This window comes from Miscanthus floridulus, chromosome 2 (genome assembly GCF_019320115.1).
Source record: "Miscanthus floridulus cultivar M001 chromosome 2, ASM1932011v1, whole genome shotgun sequence".
NCBI classification, from domain to species: Eukaryota; Viridiplantae; Streptophyta; class Magnoliopsida; order Poales; family Poaceae; genus Miscanthus; species Miscanthus floridulus.
Genome location: NC_089581.1, coordinates 36,261,675 through 36,278,532, shown reverse-complemented (window position 1 = coordinate 36,278,532; position 16,858 = coordinate 36,261,675). Strand labels below are relative to the sequence as shown.

General features: G+C 47.8%; 1 protein-coding gene across 1 annotated transcript; it reads left to right on the top strand.

Annotated features, from left to right (window-relative positions):
• The first annotated feature begins 9,449 nt into the window (after positions 1-9,449).
• LOC136521933 (glucan endo-1,3-beta-glucosidase 7-like) lies at positions 9,450-12,706 on the top strand. Its single transcript, XM_066515715.1, has 3 exons — positions 9,450-9,898; positions 10,269-11,546; positions 12,205-12,706. The coding sequence occupies exons 1-3, from the start codon at positions 9,826-9,828 to the stop codon at positions 12,240-12,242; spliced, it is 1,389 nt and encodes a 462-aa protein (XP_066371812.1). The 5' UTR covers positions 9,450-9,825; the 3' UTR covers positions 12,243-12,706.
• The last annotated feature ends 4,152 nt before the right edge of the window (positions 12,707-16,858 follow it).

The following is a 16,858-nucleotide window of genomic DNA, read 5'->3' as shown; positions in this document are numbered from 1 at the left end:
CCTATAGAATTTCTATCGAGGGGAGGCCAATAGGCCACCCGGGTTGGTCTCTGGAATGACCCAGGCATCTGCTGGGTTGTAGGTAAAGGAGCAGTGGAATGTCACAAGAGAGCTATGCCGACCCCGTCATGAATGACGGACTCGGATTCCACTCGATCATACCCGTTAGCAAGCTCACCGAGTGCATCACTCGAGCGAGAGCGATCGAGGCAAGCGACAAAGCTTAGCCCCTCCAGTTGTGAGAAACCGAGGATGGGGTAATGCACAAAACTCAAAACTGACCCCTATCAAGGCCCAACGGGGCTCGGGGATTGAGACACCAAAACACCTAAGTCTGCAACCCCAAACTCGCCCTATCCCTTGGCTACGCTTCAACTGCACATCAAACGTCTAGGTCTATGACCCTGAACTTGCCCCATCCCTCGGCTACACTTCAACTACACACCAAACGCCTAGGTCTGTGACCCCAAACTCACCCCATCCATCGGCTACGCCTCGACTGTACACCAAAATGCCTGGGTCTACGACCCCAAACTCGCCCCCTTAGGATCCACGAGCTCCAACTCGTCTGATTCCTAAACTAACTGCCTAACTGCCTCGGCTGTGTGGGCTACACCAAGGCCAGGATCCATGACTCTGACAAACTCGATCCCCCGGCGCGCACCGACACCAGGACCCATGAGCTCCATCTTGTCTGATCCCTAAAACTAACTACCTCACCCAATCCCACGGTGCACACCGACGCTAGGACCCACGAGCTCCGTCTCGTCCGATCCCTAAAACTAACTGCCTCGCCTGATCCCACGGCGCGCACCAACGCCAGGATCCGCGAGCTCTGTCTCACCCAATCCCCAAAACTAACTGTCTCGGCTGCGCAACAACGCCTTGGTTGATGACTCTATCTCAACTAAGAAACACGCACACACGCCCGCTGACAACACCCCCTACATGATTCTACCCGAATCAACCAGGGGCTTGGGGGCTACACCCGCGGGTGCGCTCGCGCGCACCCGCTGACAAAACAGAAACATCCCCCGCTAGCAACATGAAAAACCCCCAGACGATTCTGCCTGAATCGCCCGAGGGCTCGGAGGCTACACCCACCGTCAAGACAAAAATCCTCCAGACGATTCTACCTGAATCGCCCGGGGGCTCGGGGGCTCCTATCGGGTTCATAAACCCAGGGTCCCTCATGGACTGGCTTCCCAACAGAGGCTCGCCCCAGCAGCAAACATTCCAAACAACGCGCAACTCATGGGCCGGCCCAAGTACCTGAACAATAGGCCAGAAGGGCGATCTAATCACCGATCGGAAGGCCTGGCCAAGGAGGAACGGCACCCGTTTCTGACCCTAGCTCACCTCTCCGACCAGAGCGCTCGCTTTGGTCTCCAACCCACCTCTAGACGGCCTCCCCGACCGAAAGGCTAGGCCAAAACACTACTTCTGACTCCGACCTACGTCTACGACTGGGGATGCACCAAACCCCTACTCACTGCGCTTCTCCAACTAGCGCATTCAAAGCTGACTGGGACTAACCGACCAGGGACGCCCGCTCGGTAAGGACCAGGGAATGAACGGAGAAAGCAAGGCAGGGCGCATAAGTCAAACCGCGATACCAGGGACCGTGCCCTGTACACCTGCAGAAGCAGTACTCTACAACCTCCCTGTCACAACAGAGCCCAAGCAGTGTTGTAGGCGCCGACATTTTCCCCTATAGTATTATGGGCGCCGTTAACTCACATATGGTAAGGCTCTTCCCATGTGCTTTTGGGCATCGATAGTGTTGTGGGCGTCGGCATTTACCATACTGGGCGAACATGGTAAAACCCCTTGCATGCCTCCAGGTATCAACAGTGTGGCAGGCGTCGACGTCTGCCATACCCGAAGAAGACAACACAACCTCCCACGTGCATCTGACATCCAACAGTGTTGTGGCCGCCTACCATCATCCTATACCCACCGGCGTGGGCAACAAGGCTTAGAAGCATATGTACTCTCTCCCTCTCACTTATAAGGCCATCTCCTTCATCTATAAAAGGGGATGCGCTCTCTCCCAACATTCAAGTTGATTCAGATTCATTAGATTGATCAAGTTCACTATCACACAACAGCAGAACCACCAGGTTCAAACCATGAGCACACGCTCGAACACTTAGCTCATAGCGGGGCTCCTGTCGCTTTTGGTCTCTCTGACCAGAGTCCGACCGGACCTCTTGTACCCCCCATCTTTCTCCTTCTCATTTGTAACCCCACTGCAACTTCGAGCACCTAGGCTCAGGAATAAAGTCACCGACCGACTCAAACTGGACGTAGGGCACGTTGCCTGAACCAGTATAAAACCCTATGTCATTGAGTGCTAGGCCACCTCCAATCATAACGTACGGCAAAACTACAAATATTTACTTGTTCGTCACTTTCTGCACCGACAAAAGAGAAAGATGGGTAATTTCAGTGAGGAAGAGATGTTGATGATGACTAACATGACTGATGTTGTCAACAATGTAGCCTCTGCACTTAGAGAGACTAGGCATGCACATGTGGATCGTGACCTCTATCTTGCAGTGATGGAAATGTCTGGCTTCACCACTAAAGCACTCATTGTTGCCTACACCTACCTGCTGGAAAACAAGGCCCTTGGCAGGGGCTTTGTGAACATGGCAATCAGCCATAGGGACATTTGGCTGAGGAACTACCTTGCCAAGAACTACTATATGTAGTTCTATCCATCTAGGACAACAAGGCAATGAGAGCCTTGACTGTTGAGATGTATAGTTCCTCCACCTCCCTCACCCACTCTCCTCTCTTTTGGGTTCCATTTTGGTGTAGCTCCTGTGCATGGTAGATGGCTGACCAGCACCTATCCTTTTGGGTTTGCATAGTTGGAGGGTGGCTAACTATATCTGAAGAAGTGTAACTAGGTAGTTCACTTAAGTGCCTACTTGTTGTGGGCTAAAACTTTATTTCGAGACAAACTTGATGTATTAATTAGTAACCTCTGTTGGTTACTGCTACTGCTACTATATTTGTCACTTTATATTCCTGTTGCATTGGGAGGACTGTATTACATTGTGCTTTTCATGGGTGTCATTGAACCTGTGGGACACATCTATTCCCTAGCAACAGCATGCTCATACCATGCTGATGGTAGTGAATGAATGTGGCCCTGGATTTCATGGCTTTCATGATTTTGAGGATGGCTATTCGTTTACTGAAAAGTAGTGCTGAAGTATTTCAAGTAACCTATACCGAAGACATAGTGCGGGCACGGCAAGTGCACCATAGCGTGCCTCGCCTACCGCTGAGATGTGTTCAGACTACATTTTGCAAACTTTTGAAAAGTACTGTTCACTGATTTGTTGTGAGAGAAAAATATTGTTCTTTCGCTGAAAAATACGGCTTATAAGATAAGTGAACAGAGGTCAAGAAACCAAGAGAACGTCCTGATGATTTCCACGTGTCCATATTGAAACGCAGAGCCTGTTGCATGAGAGCAAGACCTGAAGCCTGGTTGTTCGGCCGCTAGTTGCCGCACGAACAAGGCAGTGTCGCACGAAAAATTTGGTGTGGCGCCTTCACATAAAAAAATTTCCACGGCGCCTGATTCCTAGCAATTTCCAAAACCTGGATTATGATGTTGGAGTTTAGAGGATGTTTGGTTTAAGAAATGTAGTTCAAGTTAGGAGCCGTTTGGTTTGAAAAATGGAGTAGTCCATCATCTTTTAATTCCTGAGTTCGTTTTTGTTTGATTTGTGGAATAAAATGAGGTAATATATCAATATCACATTCAGTCATTCCCCACAGGTTTAAGCGATAGACTTATGATGCATCGTCTCATCTGACATAAGATCATTTTTCAAAACAAACATTCCATTGCTGCTACTTTGAAACTACCGTATTGCCCTGAAAACGTTAATCAAAGCCATTTTTTTGTTTATCTGACTAAACCGTATATGATCGTAGGACCAAGTCCATGGCGATATTCATTTTTCAGACCATTGTGGATTTTCCTTCATATTCCCAGGCTCCAAAAAGGGCCGTTAAGTTTTCCTATAGCTGGAGGAAGATACACCACAGGAGAACATCTTGCTGACGTCTCTGCTGCAACTATTTGCATAGGAAACAATCAGCCTGGTCGCTTTCCGCCAGGGCTTATCAGCCAGCCAACAGTATTTTCCTCTCACAATAAACCAGCACCAGTCAGACTTATCAGCCCAGAAACCAACCAACGAAGCTGAATGTATCTTGCAACACTGTTACTCTGTGCTAGTACACATTCCAGCGGCAATAACGTGAATTTATTCAGTAACAAGGTGGAGTCAGCCAATAATATACATTTTTTTCCGTAACACAATACAAACCAATAAACATACAACTTTGTCAGAAATAAATATCAACTGGGCACAAGAAACCCAAAATCATCCGGTGTCCTCATTTTAACCAGAAACTCACTTAGCAAATGAGCTAGGATGGAATGCAGCTAACAAAATCCAACAGAAGTACGAAACAGTATCTGCGTACACAGAGGTATGGCAACACCCAACGTATTATGGCATGTTGAGTTGTTTCTTCGGGCTGAAGGCATCGACCAAACAAATTAAAAAAAAAACTGAAATTTGTAGCTGACAACTCAAGTACACAACTGGTGTCTACTCGCAAAACTATCATTTCTCTTGTAGAACTTTGGAAAACACTTAAGAATAAGGATCTGTATTAGGGGCCAAAGACGTATAAAATGTTGGATGTGTGCTAGACAAGCCCCGCAAGCCAAGAATGTGGATTCTATCAAGACAAGAATAGGCGCAAAAACAAGAAACCTACCAACAACCTTACATAGAGAGAGGCAACAACAGTCTCCTCTCTCGTTTCTTAGCCAGCTTTCTTTGCCTCAAAATATACAGGCCGGCAGGGAGAAGAATACCGAGTGAGATAATAATAGCACTAAGCCAAAAGTGCCTGAAGTATAGCGTCATGTACGAAGATATTATCAGAAAACAACACAGCAAGCCCCATGATATAGCTCCGATAACGTCACGCCTGCAGAATGTAGAAAGCAGATTCATGTTAAGGTCATTGAAGAAGCAGGTGTAAATGTGCAATCTGCTGAGTAACGACTAGCAGAGAGAAGAAATAGCTTTCCTTCCATCAGTATTGCATGATATGTTAAGAGAACTATCAGCTTCCAAACTGACATGAAACATGAAGTGGTATGCTAGCAAGGTTTAGCACTGCGACTCCAGGATCATCAAGAAAGTGCATGTTGTAGAACTTAGGGAAGAGACCATAAGCTCTTTAGAGTGATGTGGTTAAAAATGCAGTGGCAAATAGTAAGCCAAGACAATTTATCAACCAGGGGTAAAACCCACTAGAGCTGTAGTGCTACATTCAGGCAAAATTATGAGATGCAAAAACCAGCACAGTTCGAATCTGTGTACCCCTATTCATTTGCAAAGAGCTGGTCACTGATTAATGTGTCAAGTGGCAGAAGGTGGAATTCACAATTCCGTGTTTGAGTATGGACATGTCTAAGTGTCAATAGTCCCCCGAGGTTAACATCACAAATCTGGATCGAGAACACAGCAAGATCTACAGAATAATCATTAGCACAAACACTGCTCTAAGAATGGTCAATAACCACCAAGTGCCTCCCGCGACTATATTGGATTATCTACACTACGAACTAACAATGCACGCGCGAAGCGAAACAGAATTCAATCGCAATACCGCCATTACCTAGAACGAATGCAACTCGACCCACTGAAGTTCCGACACAAAACCTAACCACAGACCACGGGACCAAATCTAGCACCACGCGCGTCCAGGCCCGCGAGATCTGAGCACACTGCGACTACCCCATTAGCACGGACTGGGCAGAGTTTTCCGGTCGGGGTTTCAGGGAATGGAGGCGGGCAGGGGATTTACTTGTGCTGGGATCGGATCTGGTAGTCGCGCAGCTGCTCCACCAGCTTCGACCGGGTAATCATCGCAGATACCCCGGCAGCCGCCGCCGGCGCCGACGACTTCGCCACCACCGCCTGCCTCCTGCTGGTCCTCCTCTTCTGACGGTGTCTCCCCCCGGTTCTTCCAGACCCTGCTGGATCTCCGAGGCCGCCCGATTTGGTGGTGTCGGGGCTCCGCTCGATTTGGTGGGCTTGCAGTTGCAGGTGGATTCCGCAGCGCCGCGGTGGGCTGAGGACTTGTTGGGGTTGTGGAAGACGGGGGGAAAAGTCGTCCAGAGGACGACGAGGCCACGAGGGTACAGACGAGACAGAAACTAAAATTCATGTCATGTCATGTTTGCCCAAGCTAATCGGCACAGGTCTTAAAAGCTTTTACCCTGCTCCAGTTTATAAGTGATGTCAAGATTCAAAATTTATAATCTAGTCAATAATTTTTAACTATTATAATACAAATTTGATATTGTTATATTTTGTAACTAAACATAATATAAAACAAATGAATAGTCAAATTGTAATTTACAAAATCATGTTATGTTAGACTGCATCTTATAAAATAGACTCTTCTCTCGTACAACATGACAATAAAGACACAATTCGCTTCGACTCTTTGAGCGCAATTCAATAGGTTTTTTATGGGCATAAATCTTTTTCTAACTCAACATGGGTAATTTGCACTTTCACTATTTGTTCTTGGTGACGTGCTGATTACAAAAAGGGCCTATGGCGACTTCGTTGATTTTAATATCCATTCTAGCTTAGTCTTCTAGAGATGTTCCTAAAGACAAGGTTGCACGAAGCACTTAAATTTTTTGTGATTCCAAAGCAGAGGAAAAAAAAGAAAAACCAAAGAATTAGGGGGCGGGAGCAATTCGATAAACATGCTTTTGAGGAATCTATTTCAAATGTTCACGCTTTTGTAACACACAAATTGCTTTCCATGTAGGTTATTCATGAAGCTTCCTTTAGTTGCACTATGTTGCCAAGCAAAAGGTAGAATTCGCTTCAAATACGACTGAATCTAACTTGACAATAGTGGCCACTACTCACTTCTCATATTTGATATCTGACCGTCTAACCATCATTCCTCCAAAGGAAGGCTCCTCAACCCCCTATTTTCACGATATACTGTAAGTTAGATTTGTCTTTACCTCAAACACCCCTTTACTCATTTGTATGAGCTTGAACATTATGTTTAATCTGCAAAAATATTCATATGAATCCGATTTTCAAATAAGATTATTCTTGGATTCAAGAGGCTCTGAATGGTAAGCTATCAAAGTATTTAGTAGTATTCCAATCCATTTCAAAGAAATTCACTACGGGCCCATTTGGATCTTTGGAATTGAATTAACTCAAATAATTATAATTTAGACAAAATAAATTAAGCTAATATGGCTGTATATTATTGTTAGCCATACAAGGGAGATACTTCTATGTTGCATTTCAACTATGGAGAAGCAAGTTGAAGACCGTGCTATAAGTTCTAGAGTAAAAACATAGCATGATGATCTAGAAAATCAAATTACATCTCCCACGCTATGAATTTGAGATATGCTTATACGTGAACTTAGGAAAGTTGCGGAATGCCAAATTCCAAAACAAATAACTAAATTTATTGAGTAAATTTTAATTTCTCCAAAATAAAAGGATCCAAACGGCCCCTAAATGTAAAACCATTTGTGTGAAGATGATCCACTTTCAACTATTTTTGTACTCGACGGAGTCATGATGGTATGCTTCTCTAGGCTAGCAAACCTAATACTCTGGTGCAGAACCATTCAGGTGGAGTGAGTATGCAACGAGCAAGTTATGATAAAAGGTGATGCTGATAGCGGAAGAGATGTTGTACACATGGCATCGCTAGAAAGTAGTATACAGTTAAGTTGTATGCTCGATGTAACACTTATGCTACATAACGTGCCCTGGCCAATAAGAAACGTATGTAAAAAAAAAGCTAAACTGCTTTCAAGGAAAATAAACGACTGAATGATCAAAGTAATAATACTAGCCTATTTACTCGCAAAAAAAAATTACTAGCCTATTATGGTTCAGAGGAGGTAATAGGATCCCGTGTGTAGAATCAAGAGTAAATAATAAGTGTATTTATTATGGTATTTTCATTCTATCTCCGTTTAGAAACGATCAAGCGGATATTGTCGGTATTGCCGTGCCAAGAGTTGAACTTTTGGAGACGTAGAAGGAACATGCTCCTATATCACGCATGCTAAATTTGAGAACATACCACACCAATATTCGTACTCAACGCCCCTCTTAATGGGTCGTGCTCTGTTTTACATCAAGTACCGGGCCATACTAGCCAGGATGGGCCAACAACATCCCATGTACAGCTCTCGTCTGCCCACTGACGGACCCTGGAGGCCTGGCCAAGTAGACAACAGACTATTGCATTTTGCGTCGTTCGTGCTGACTTGCAAACGGATGCTGTGCCTACCTGGAGAGGCTCCCATGGGCCATGGCCTCCGGATCCCCTGTAATCTACACACGTATACAAATAGTCTTGAGAAGCTGTCTGAGAGCCAAGCAAAGGCAACGTGGTAAACCAACCCATGCGCCAAAGCAAGGGAGAGCGTCCGGCTCTGTGCCCCGCCTGGGAAGGCAGCTTCGGTAATTGGCGTGCTGCAACCCTCGAGCTCGATCGACCAACATCGTGCATCTTTTATCTACTTGTTGAATGTTGATTGTTGCGCCCTTATCTTTGCGACACTTGTAGTTCCTATAAAAATAATCATCCAAACGTGCAGTGTTTGACGCTCGTGTCTGTTCGTAAAGATTGGTTCGCGGACAGGGAGGGAAAGCGGCCACGAAGACGACGAGCCTGATCCAAAGTGATTAGACGGTTGATCCTAAATGCTAAACTAACAAAAGCACACTATAACTAGATACAGCGTCTACGAATCTATGGGATGGCAGCTGTGTTCCATTAGGCACCGCACAACGCAGCTACCCCGTGCGAGCTTGGAGCCCACGCGCTTAGACCATTGGTACACGAAATCACTTTTTTTTTTTTTTGACCGTTCGCACGTTGGTTTCTACGCTGATAAACCCGATTGGTACTGGTTTGTTGTGAGAAAAAAAACACCGTTGGCTTACAGATAAGCCCTGACTGAAACCAACGAGCGAACAGGCTGCCTTGGAAAAAAAGCGCAATCCATTGCGCGGCTGTACAGTTCATACAGTACAAACGAGGAGTATCATACATTCATACTCGTACGAAAGAAAGCCACAATGCCATTGGTGCGGCCGTGCCCGTGCGTTTGTCCCTACGCTATCACATGATCAATCCACTCCGGACGACCTCAACCAAAAAAAGTTACCCCGCGCACAGTACAGAAAGTGAAAATTGGAACATGGTGCGGAGGCTCTGTTATTAGCCGCACGCACGTGGCTGATCATTGCGGCCCGTTCCTCCGGTCCTCCCTCCATCGTCCTCTACCTCTGGGAGCCTTGTCGGAGGTGCTCCCACCGCCGTCGCCTCCACCAGGGTCCAGCGATCCGACCGCCGTCCACGCGCCACGGCCCACGCACGTGGCCACAGCTCAGCGCGCGTCCTCGCACAGCCGCCCCGCACTCTCAAGTCAAGGCTCCGGTACAGGTACGTACTCCAGACACCGGGTGCATTCCTTACACTGGGCTGAGCTACCCCGTGTCCGGCGGCCGCACGCCACGGTGGGGCCTTCGTGCTAGCGCCACGTCCACGTTTTAACGGCTCCACTCCTAATCTAATCCTAACACTGGCTGAGCTCAGCTCACACTTGGCGGCCTCGTTCTGCTGCGGCAGCTCGTCCCTTTCCCCCAAATCCTCTTCTCCAATCCCTTTCTTCTGGGCTCTGACAGGTGGCGAATCCCCATGGGCGCCGCGGCGAGGAAGCCCGCCGCCGCTCTGCTGCCAATCTGGCTCATCTGCCTCGTCTGCGCGTCGAGTGAGTAGCATCAATCTGTCTCTTTCTTTTACCACTACTAGCAGTAGTAGCAATCTCTTTTTCTCTCCTTTGTTTTTTTCCTTTTCGCGGAGCATCGATCTCGATCGCGAGTCCCGAGAAGTGCACGGAAAGTTGGCAGATCGGGAAGGAAATCCAGGCTTTGCCCGCCCGCCGTAAAGTTCTTCTGGAACTGGAATGGATTTCGTCTCTTTTCTGGGTGGTGGTTGATTGAGGGATTGGGTTGGGGGAGGATTATCCATTTATCCTCTATATTTATCGGCTGGCAGCTTTAGTTTTGTTTTGTGTCATTGTACTCCATCGATTGGTGATGCGGGAGCGGATTTGTTTGCGCCACATTGCGCGCGTGCAGGAGCAGGAGCGCAGCCGTACATCGGCGTGAACTACGGCGAGGTGGCGGACAACCTGCCGTCGCCGGACGAGACGGCGAAGCTGCTCAAGTCGACGTCCATCTCCAAGGTGCGTCTCTACGGCGTGGACGCGGGGCTGATCCGGGCGCTGGCGGGGTCCGGCATCTCGGTCGTCGTCGGCGTGGCGAACGGCGACATCCCCTCGCTGGCCGCCGACCCGGCGGCGGCGTCGCGGTGGCTGGCGGCGAACGTGCTGCCCTTCGTCCCGGCGACCACCATCTCGACTGTGGCCGTCGGCAACGAGGTGCTGGAGTCCGGGGACGCGTCCCTGGCCGCGGCGCTGCTGCCGGCCATGCAGAACCTCCGCGCCGCGGCCGCCGCGGCCGGGGACGGCGCGGCGGGGATCAGGTTCTCGACCGTCAACACCATGGGCGTGATGGCGCAGTCGGACCCGCCGTCCACGGGCGCGTTCCACCCGGACGTGGCGCCGCAGCTGCAGCAGATCCTGGCGTTCCTCAGCCGGACCGGCGCGCCCTTCATGATCAACCCGTACCCGTGGTTCGCGTACCAGTCGGACCCGCGGCCGGAGACGCTGTCGTTCTGCCTGTTCCAGCCCAACGCCGGGCGCGTCGACGGCGGGTCCAGGATCAGGTACACCAACATGTTCGACGCGCAGCTGGACGCCGTGAAGTCGGCGCTGGTGCGCGCCGGGTACGGGAGCGTGGACATCGTGGTGGCCGAGACCGGGTGGCCGACAAAAGGCGACGCCGGGGAGCCTGGAGCCACGGCGGAGAACGCAAGGGCGTACGTGTCCAACCTGGTGGCGCACCTGCGGTCCGGCGCCGGCACGCCGCTGATGCCGGGCAAGTCGGTGGAGACGTACCTGTTCGCGCTCTACGACGAGGACCTCAAGCCTGGGCCCACGTCGGAGCGCTCGTTCGGGCTGTACCACACGGACCTGACCATGGCGTACGACGCCGGGCTGACCTCCTCCACGCCGGCGGCAGGGGGAGGAGGGGCGGCGCAGCCCAAGCAGGCCGGCGGGTGGTGCGTGGCGCGGGACGGCGCTTCGGACGCGGAGCTGCAGGTGGACCTGGACTACGCGTGCTCGCAGCTGGGCGTCGACTGCGGCGCCATCCAGCCCGGCGGCGCGTGCTTCGAGCCCAACACGGTGCGCGCGCACGCCGCGTACGCCATGAACCAGCTGTACCAGGCGGCCGGGCAGCACCCGTGGAACTGCGACTTCCGGGCATCCGCCGCGCTCACCTCCGAAAACCCAAGTACGTTACATGTGCCCGCGTCGGCCCTGTCTCCCCTTCCAATCTCTCTTGTTCTTGTTCATGGAAGGAAGGGAATCATGGCCCGCCGAATTAATCGTCCGCACGCATCATCATGCTTCGTGATAATCGTCACGGAGCGTCGTCAGCCGTCGCTGCTCGCTAGGCAGGCAGGGCGCCGACATGGCCTGATTTGTTGGGCTTTGTCCATGCAGATCTTGCAGCACTGCTGCATGCACGAGCATGACAATGGTGACATGACATGTGCATGATAAAAAGGAAACCAGCTTTGCTCATCCTGGTGTCCTCCTTTCCATCATCCATTGTCCATGTGCTGATAGATCGCTGCAAAAGACTTTACTAGTCCATGCGTGATCAGAGTCTCACAGAGTAATAACACTGTGATAGTGCCCAAGTTTGCTTTGCTAGTCTTGTAGTCGCACGTACTCCTACACTCATGAGTCATGACTCATCTTCGGGTTATCTACGCGTCCGTATCTCTGTGCTTGCTTGTTGTTGTACTGCCCACTTTGTTACGAAGGCAGTACGTGTAGCGTCAGCAATCATTTTCTTGCCGGAGAGTGTTGTCTTTACATCTGTTCTTTTTTTCTTCGAACAAATCTAACTCATTTCTCTCTCTCTCTCTCTCCGATCTCTGCAGGCTACGGCGCATGCGTGTACACCGGGGGAGGCCAATAATGCACGGCGCACGGCGGTGCTAGCCCCGTGGCACATGATTATTTTTGCGATGGAGTACCGTGCATGATGAATTGCCGAGTGAAAAAGTTGGGCCTACGGGTACAGCAAGGGCTCTGGACGAACCGAATAAAGCTATACGAATAATTGTGGTTGTTGCCGCCGTGGTGTAGTGCATGGATGCGAATGCGATCCATGGAATGGAGGCGAAGCATCCTCTTGTCTCGTCGTACCGGAAGAAGTTTCCTTGGTTTCCCTCTTCTTTTCAGCTGCCCCTGCCTGCCTGCCTGCCTTTGGACTGGACAGACTGGGCTGTGATTGTGACTTCGTGTAAAAACCTGTTAGACGTTGTCAGTGTCGCCGTGAGCTTCGTGTGCGTAGTACGTGTGTCTAAATGTACAAGTAGAATGCGATTGTATGTATCTATATACATATTTTTATAAATAATCTCCATTCAGCTTTCAGCATGCGAGGCGCCATATGTCATGGTGGTCCGAATGGGAAAGGTTTCAGCTGTCGACGTGCTGCGGCGCCGTGGAATCGTCGTCGTTCGATGATGGCGAGTGGAATTCGCTCGGTTGGTGGGGTTGGACCCACCTTATCGACCCGGTCATCTTTCTGTCGCGCTCCCTCGACCATGAACCACGTAGCGCCCGTCGCCGCTACACGAACACGGCTGCCATCATCTTTGAAAAAAATACGAAGTCTCTATCGTTTTCACTTTTCAATCGACGGGCAGGCTCGACTTTCTGCCTGATCGCTGGGCTGGGGCTGGCTGGGCTGGCTGGCCAGCCCCCTCACATTGCTACTATTTACGCGAACTAGCTAGCAGTACTTCTTTCTCACATAAACGAACCAGCAACGATACGAATCAGCCAACCGAACAGGCTATTTGAACGGACCATTTGGGGGGGGGGGGGGGGGGGGGGGGGGGGGGGGGGCGGGGGGAGGGGGAAGCTTGACTAGCGCACGATAGCGGGCATCCTGTTTCAGCAACCCCGCAAAAGGGAGAAGAGCCTGGGAGGTGGTAGCCCCGATCGAGTGAGCCAATTCCGCTGGCTCACGGTAGCAAAGGAAAAGCTTGGGCAGAAGCAGAACTAGTAGCCAGAGAGTGCACATGCCCCGGTAACGTAGCGAGACATCCAATGATCCAAAACATGTAGCCAGCTCTAATTCCTAACCCGGCATGGCAATGGTCCTGAGATGCTTCGTTCACAAGCATTTGTTTGAGAATGCCGAGAAAAGGCAAAAGGGTTATATAACGAGCAATATGCCGCTATATATGAACCAAACACAAGTAAAATGAGATTAGTCTTGTCCTATCTCATTTTGTCCCACGGACCAAACACGATTTTAGAGCGACAACGAGAAGGCACGTTAAGATGGCGAAGCATACAGCACCGTAAAGGAAAAAGAGACAACGTTATGAGAAATGTATTTCGGTGATTTTCCGCAGACATGCCAAGACATTGGTGTGCCTCCACGAAGGACATTCTTGTAGTTTCCTTGATTCTTATTACTATATGGCAAAATCCAGTTGGAACGGCGGTTTAATTATATATTACTGTTGTCTATTTCCATACATATTCTATCCATATTGGAGTCTTTACTTTTTTTTTCCTGTATCTTTTGATAATATATATCGCTCCAATATGTTTTTCTCCGTCATATGAAAATTTACTATTTCTCCATAAAGTTTAGTTTTGAATTTAGCTACTTATACTAATTATTATTTATATACGGACTAATTATGTAGGTACTTTCTTCTTTGCACTCGTTTAGAGATCAAGTTAACTTTTTGAAGTTTTTATGTTTTTTGGCCTTCAACAATTATGTTTTACATGTAATTTGTGTTTAGTTATTTTTCTTTCCAACTCTTATGGAAATCTAATTGTTATTTTTCTTAATTTTTTTATCATTTTGAATTTACTTACTATTACTTGTATTAACCATGGACTTTTGTTAATCTAAGGTAGTAAATTATCATAGAACTTAATGATGTAGGTTTTTTTCAATTAATCTCGTAGTTATATTAGGCATCAACTATTTGATTTAATCTAAGGTGTTAGTGTCGGCACGAAATTTCGTCTCGTGCCGAGGGCACACGAGCAAGCCGGAAGGGTCTGCTCGATGGAACTAAAGATCCGCCTAGCTTTAGTGCAGGGATGCTCGATCATGCGCACTCCTCCTGAGACGTGCCAGTCAATTTGACCCTGTAATTGACAATGAGAGAAAGTTAATCAGTAATTTAAGGCAGAACATGCCGGTGTTGCCAGACAATCTCGAATGTGCAGCTCTGAGAGACGATATAAAAGGAAATCGACTAAATAGTCGATTCCAGCATACTCATAAAGATAAATCAATTAAAGCTCATGGAAGGTAAATCAGTTATCGTTCAGGATAGATCTCGTTATTTAGACAAACATTAGTCAATGACAAGAGGATGTCAACAATGATTAGTTTATGTTAAGCCAATGACTGCAAGTAACCGAATCCCTTTTGTATAAATGAAACATCTCATCGCCATTTAAACATTTAATAAAGATAAATCTAATGAACATATTAGATCTCATCTATCGCGATGACTAGTGGGGCATGAGGCAGAATCATACAGGCCGTAGAAACAACAATAGATTCGACGACCCTAACTTATTACTAATATCAGTGGGGCATGAGGCAGAATCATGCAGGCCATAATAGAATAATAAGATTATGGGGGCTAACACATCTTTCAACCTATTTTTACTTCAACGGTCTCGTGACGTGAACTGTTCGTGAAAGCAATCGATATCGGCTAAAACAGCTGATTCAGGCATAGCGCACAGTTAAGGTCATGCCCTATCAGAAACAGATCTACCAAATAATGATCCCCACTCCATGGGGCTAACAGTGGAGTGTGAGGCAGAATCACACAGGCCGTGATAACAGGCCATAAAACGGTTTTCGCTAGCCAATAGATCTACTCAAGATCATATATGCCTTAACCGCACACTATGCACGATCAAGATTGATATAAAACAACCGATAAAACATAACTCATCGTTTAAAGTATAGATTAGATCAAATTTGCATTAACAGACGATGGATTAAAAAAGATATAAGACCGATTTAGATCAATCCCAATCGGACGAAGTGGTATTACTGTAATTAAATAAATAATAGAAGCGATAAGCAATATCTGTAACTTAATGAATCTATCCGAAGGAACGCCACTCTTAGATAGAGCCGATAACTTGACCTTAATCTAGTTAGAACAGTGGAGGTCGACCGGATCGATGCAGCCATACTAGACAAGAGTCGATAACTGGCTTATACTAGAGTCGAAGTGGAGGTCGACCGGATCGATGCAGCCGTACGAACAGAAGTATAAGTCATAACGGTACTTACAAACAAGCAGTGTAGGTTGACCGGATCGATGCAGCCATACTTGCTGAAGAACTCACCGAGATCTACTCTACTCCTACTCCTAAGGGATGACCGGAGCTAAAAAAAATAAGTAACTTGTATTTGATTGATTGTGTGTCCCTTACAATAGCTGGGGTCCAATATTTATACCCAGAACCTACGCAATGAATCCTATTTAAGCATGACTCATTACAATTTCTTGGCCTAAGAGAAAATATTCCTAATTTAAGATAACTTGGACTCTAATCTTTTCTTTTTTGTAGAGTCCAACGTGCTTTGTTCCGGCGTCGATCGTAGCCTTCGTCGTTATCTGCTAGCGCTATCTGAAGAAAGCCGATTCTAGTGTTGCATTCAAATCAGCTGATACTGATCTGCACGCAATTGATTCCTTAATGACATGATCTTGGGAGCTTCCGAGTTCCTACGATTCTTCTTCTAAATTCTGGTGTAAACACATGCCCCCAAATTTTAGGATAAAAGTAATTTTATTCCAAAACTATCACATCTATACCCCCAATAGGTCCGTAGTCACGGGTAGAGAATCTTGATCTAAGGTCTACTGTTTGTCGCCGTCTATGTCAGCTCATGAGCTCATGCTTCAAAACTTTTATGAGAGCATCATTGCTTCACGGGCACTTGGATTCATCTTCCTAGGCCGGCTATAAAATGTCTATCCGACCCTAGCGAGAGTAACTCAACAATTCATCTATGTTTCTTTTCCATATGCCCTCTCGAGTGCTTCTGACTCTGTCGGACCCTCCATGGTCTATCCTTTTTCTATGAAGATCTTGAGCGGTTAGAAGAATTTTTATGCATAGGGTGATTATGTCGCTCATTCTAGCACCTTGTCGAGCAAGAGGATCAACCACTATGATAAGAAGAATTCTTGTAATATCACCTGAGTCTTCTCTCCATGCTCGCAGAGCTGTTCTAGTATTTGCAAGGGCTAAAATGTGTGGACACCTTCCCCTTGTTTGCTCCACCAAACACCCACCGGGAAAGCCACAGGCTTCTTTCCCACAGTTCCTAGTTATTGAGAAATCAACTGGGCATCTGTTAGGTGGGTGAAAGCTCTAGTTTGGTTTTGGTTAATTGATGAAACCCTAAGTGCTAACCCAGTTTATCAAAGTGATTATGAGATAGGTAGCACTACTCCAAGTGATGAAGCAATGGCGAAGATCATGACAATGGTGATGGCATGGTGATGATCAAAT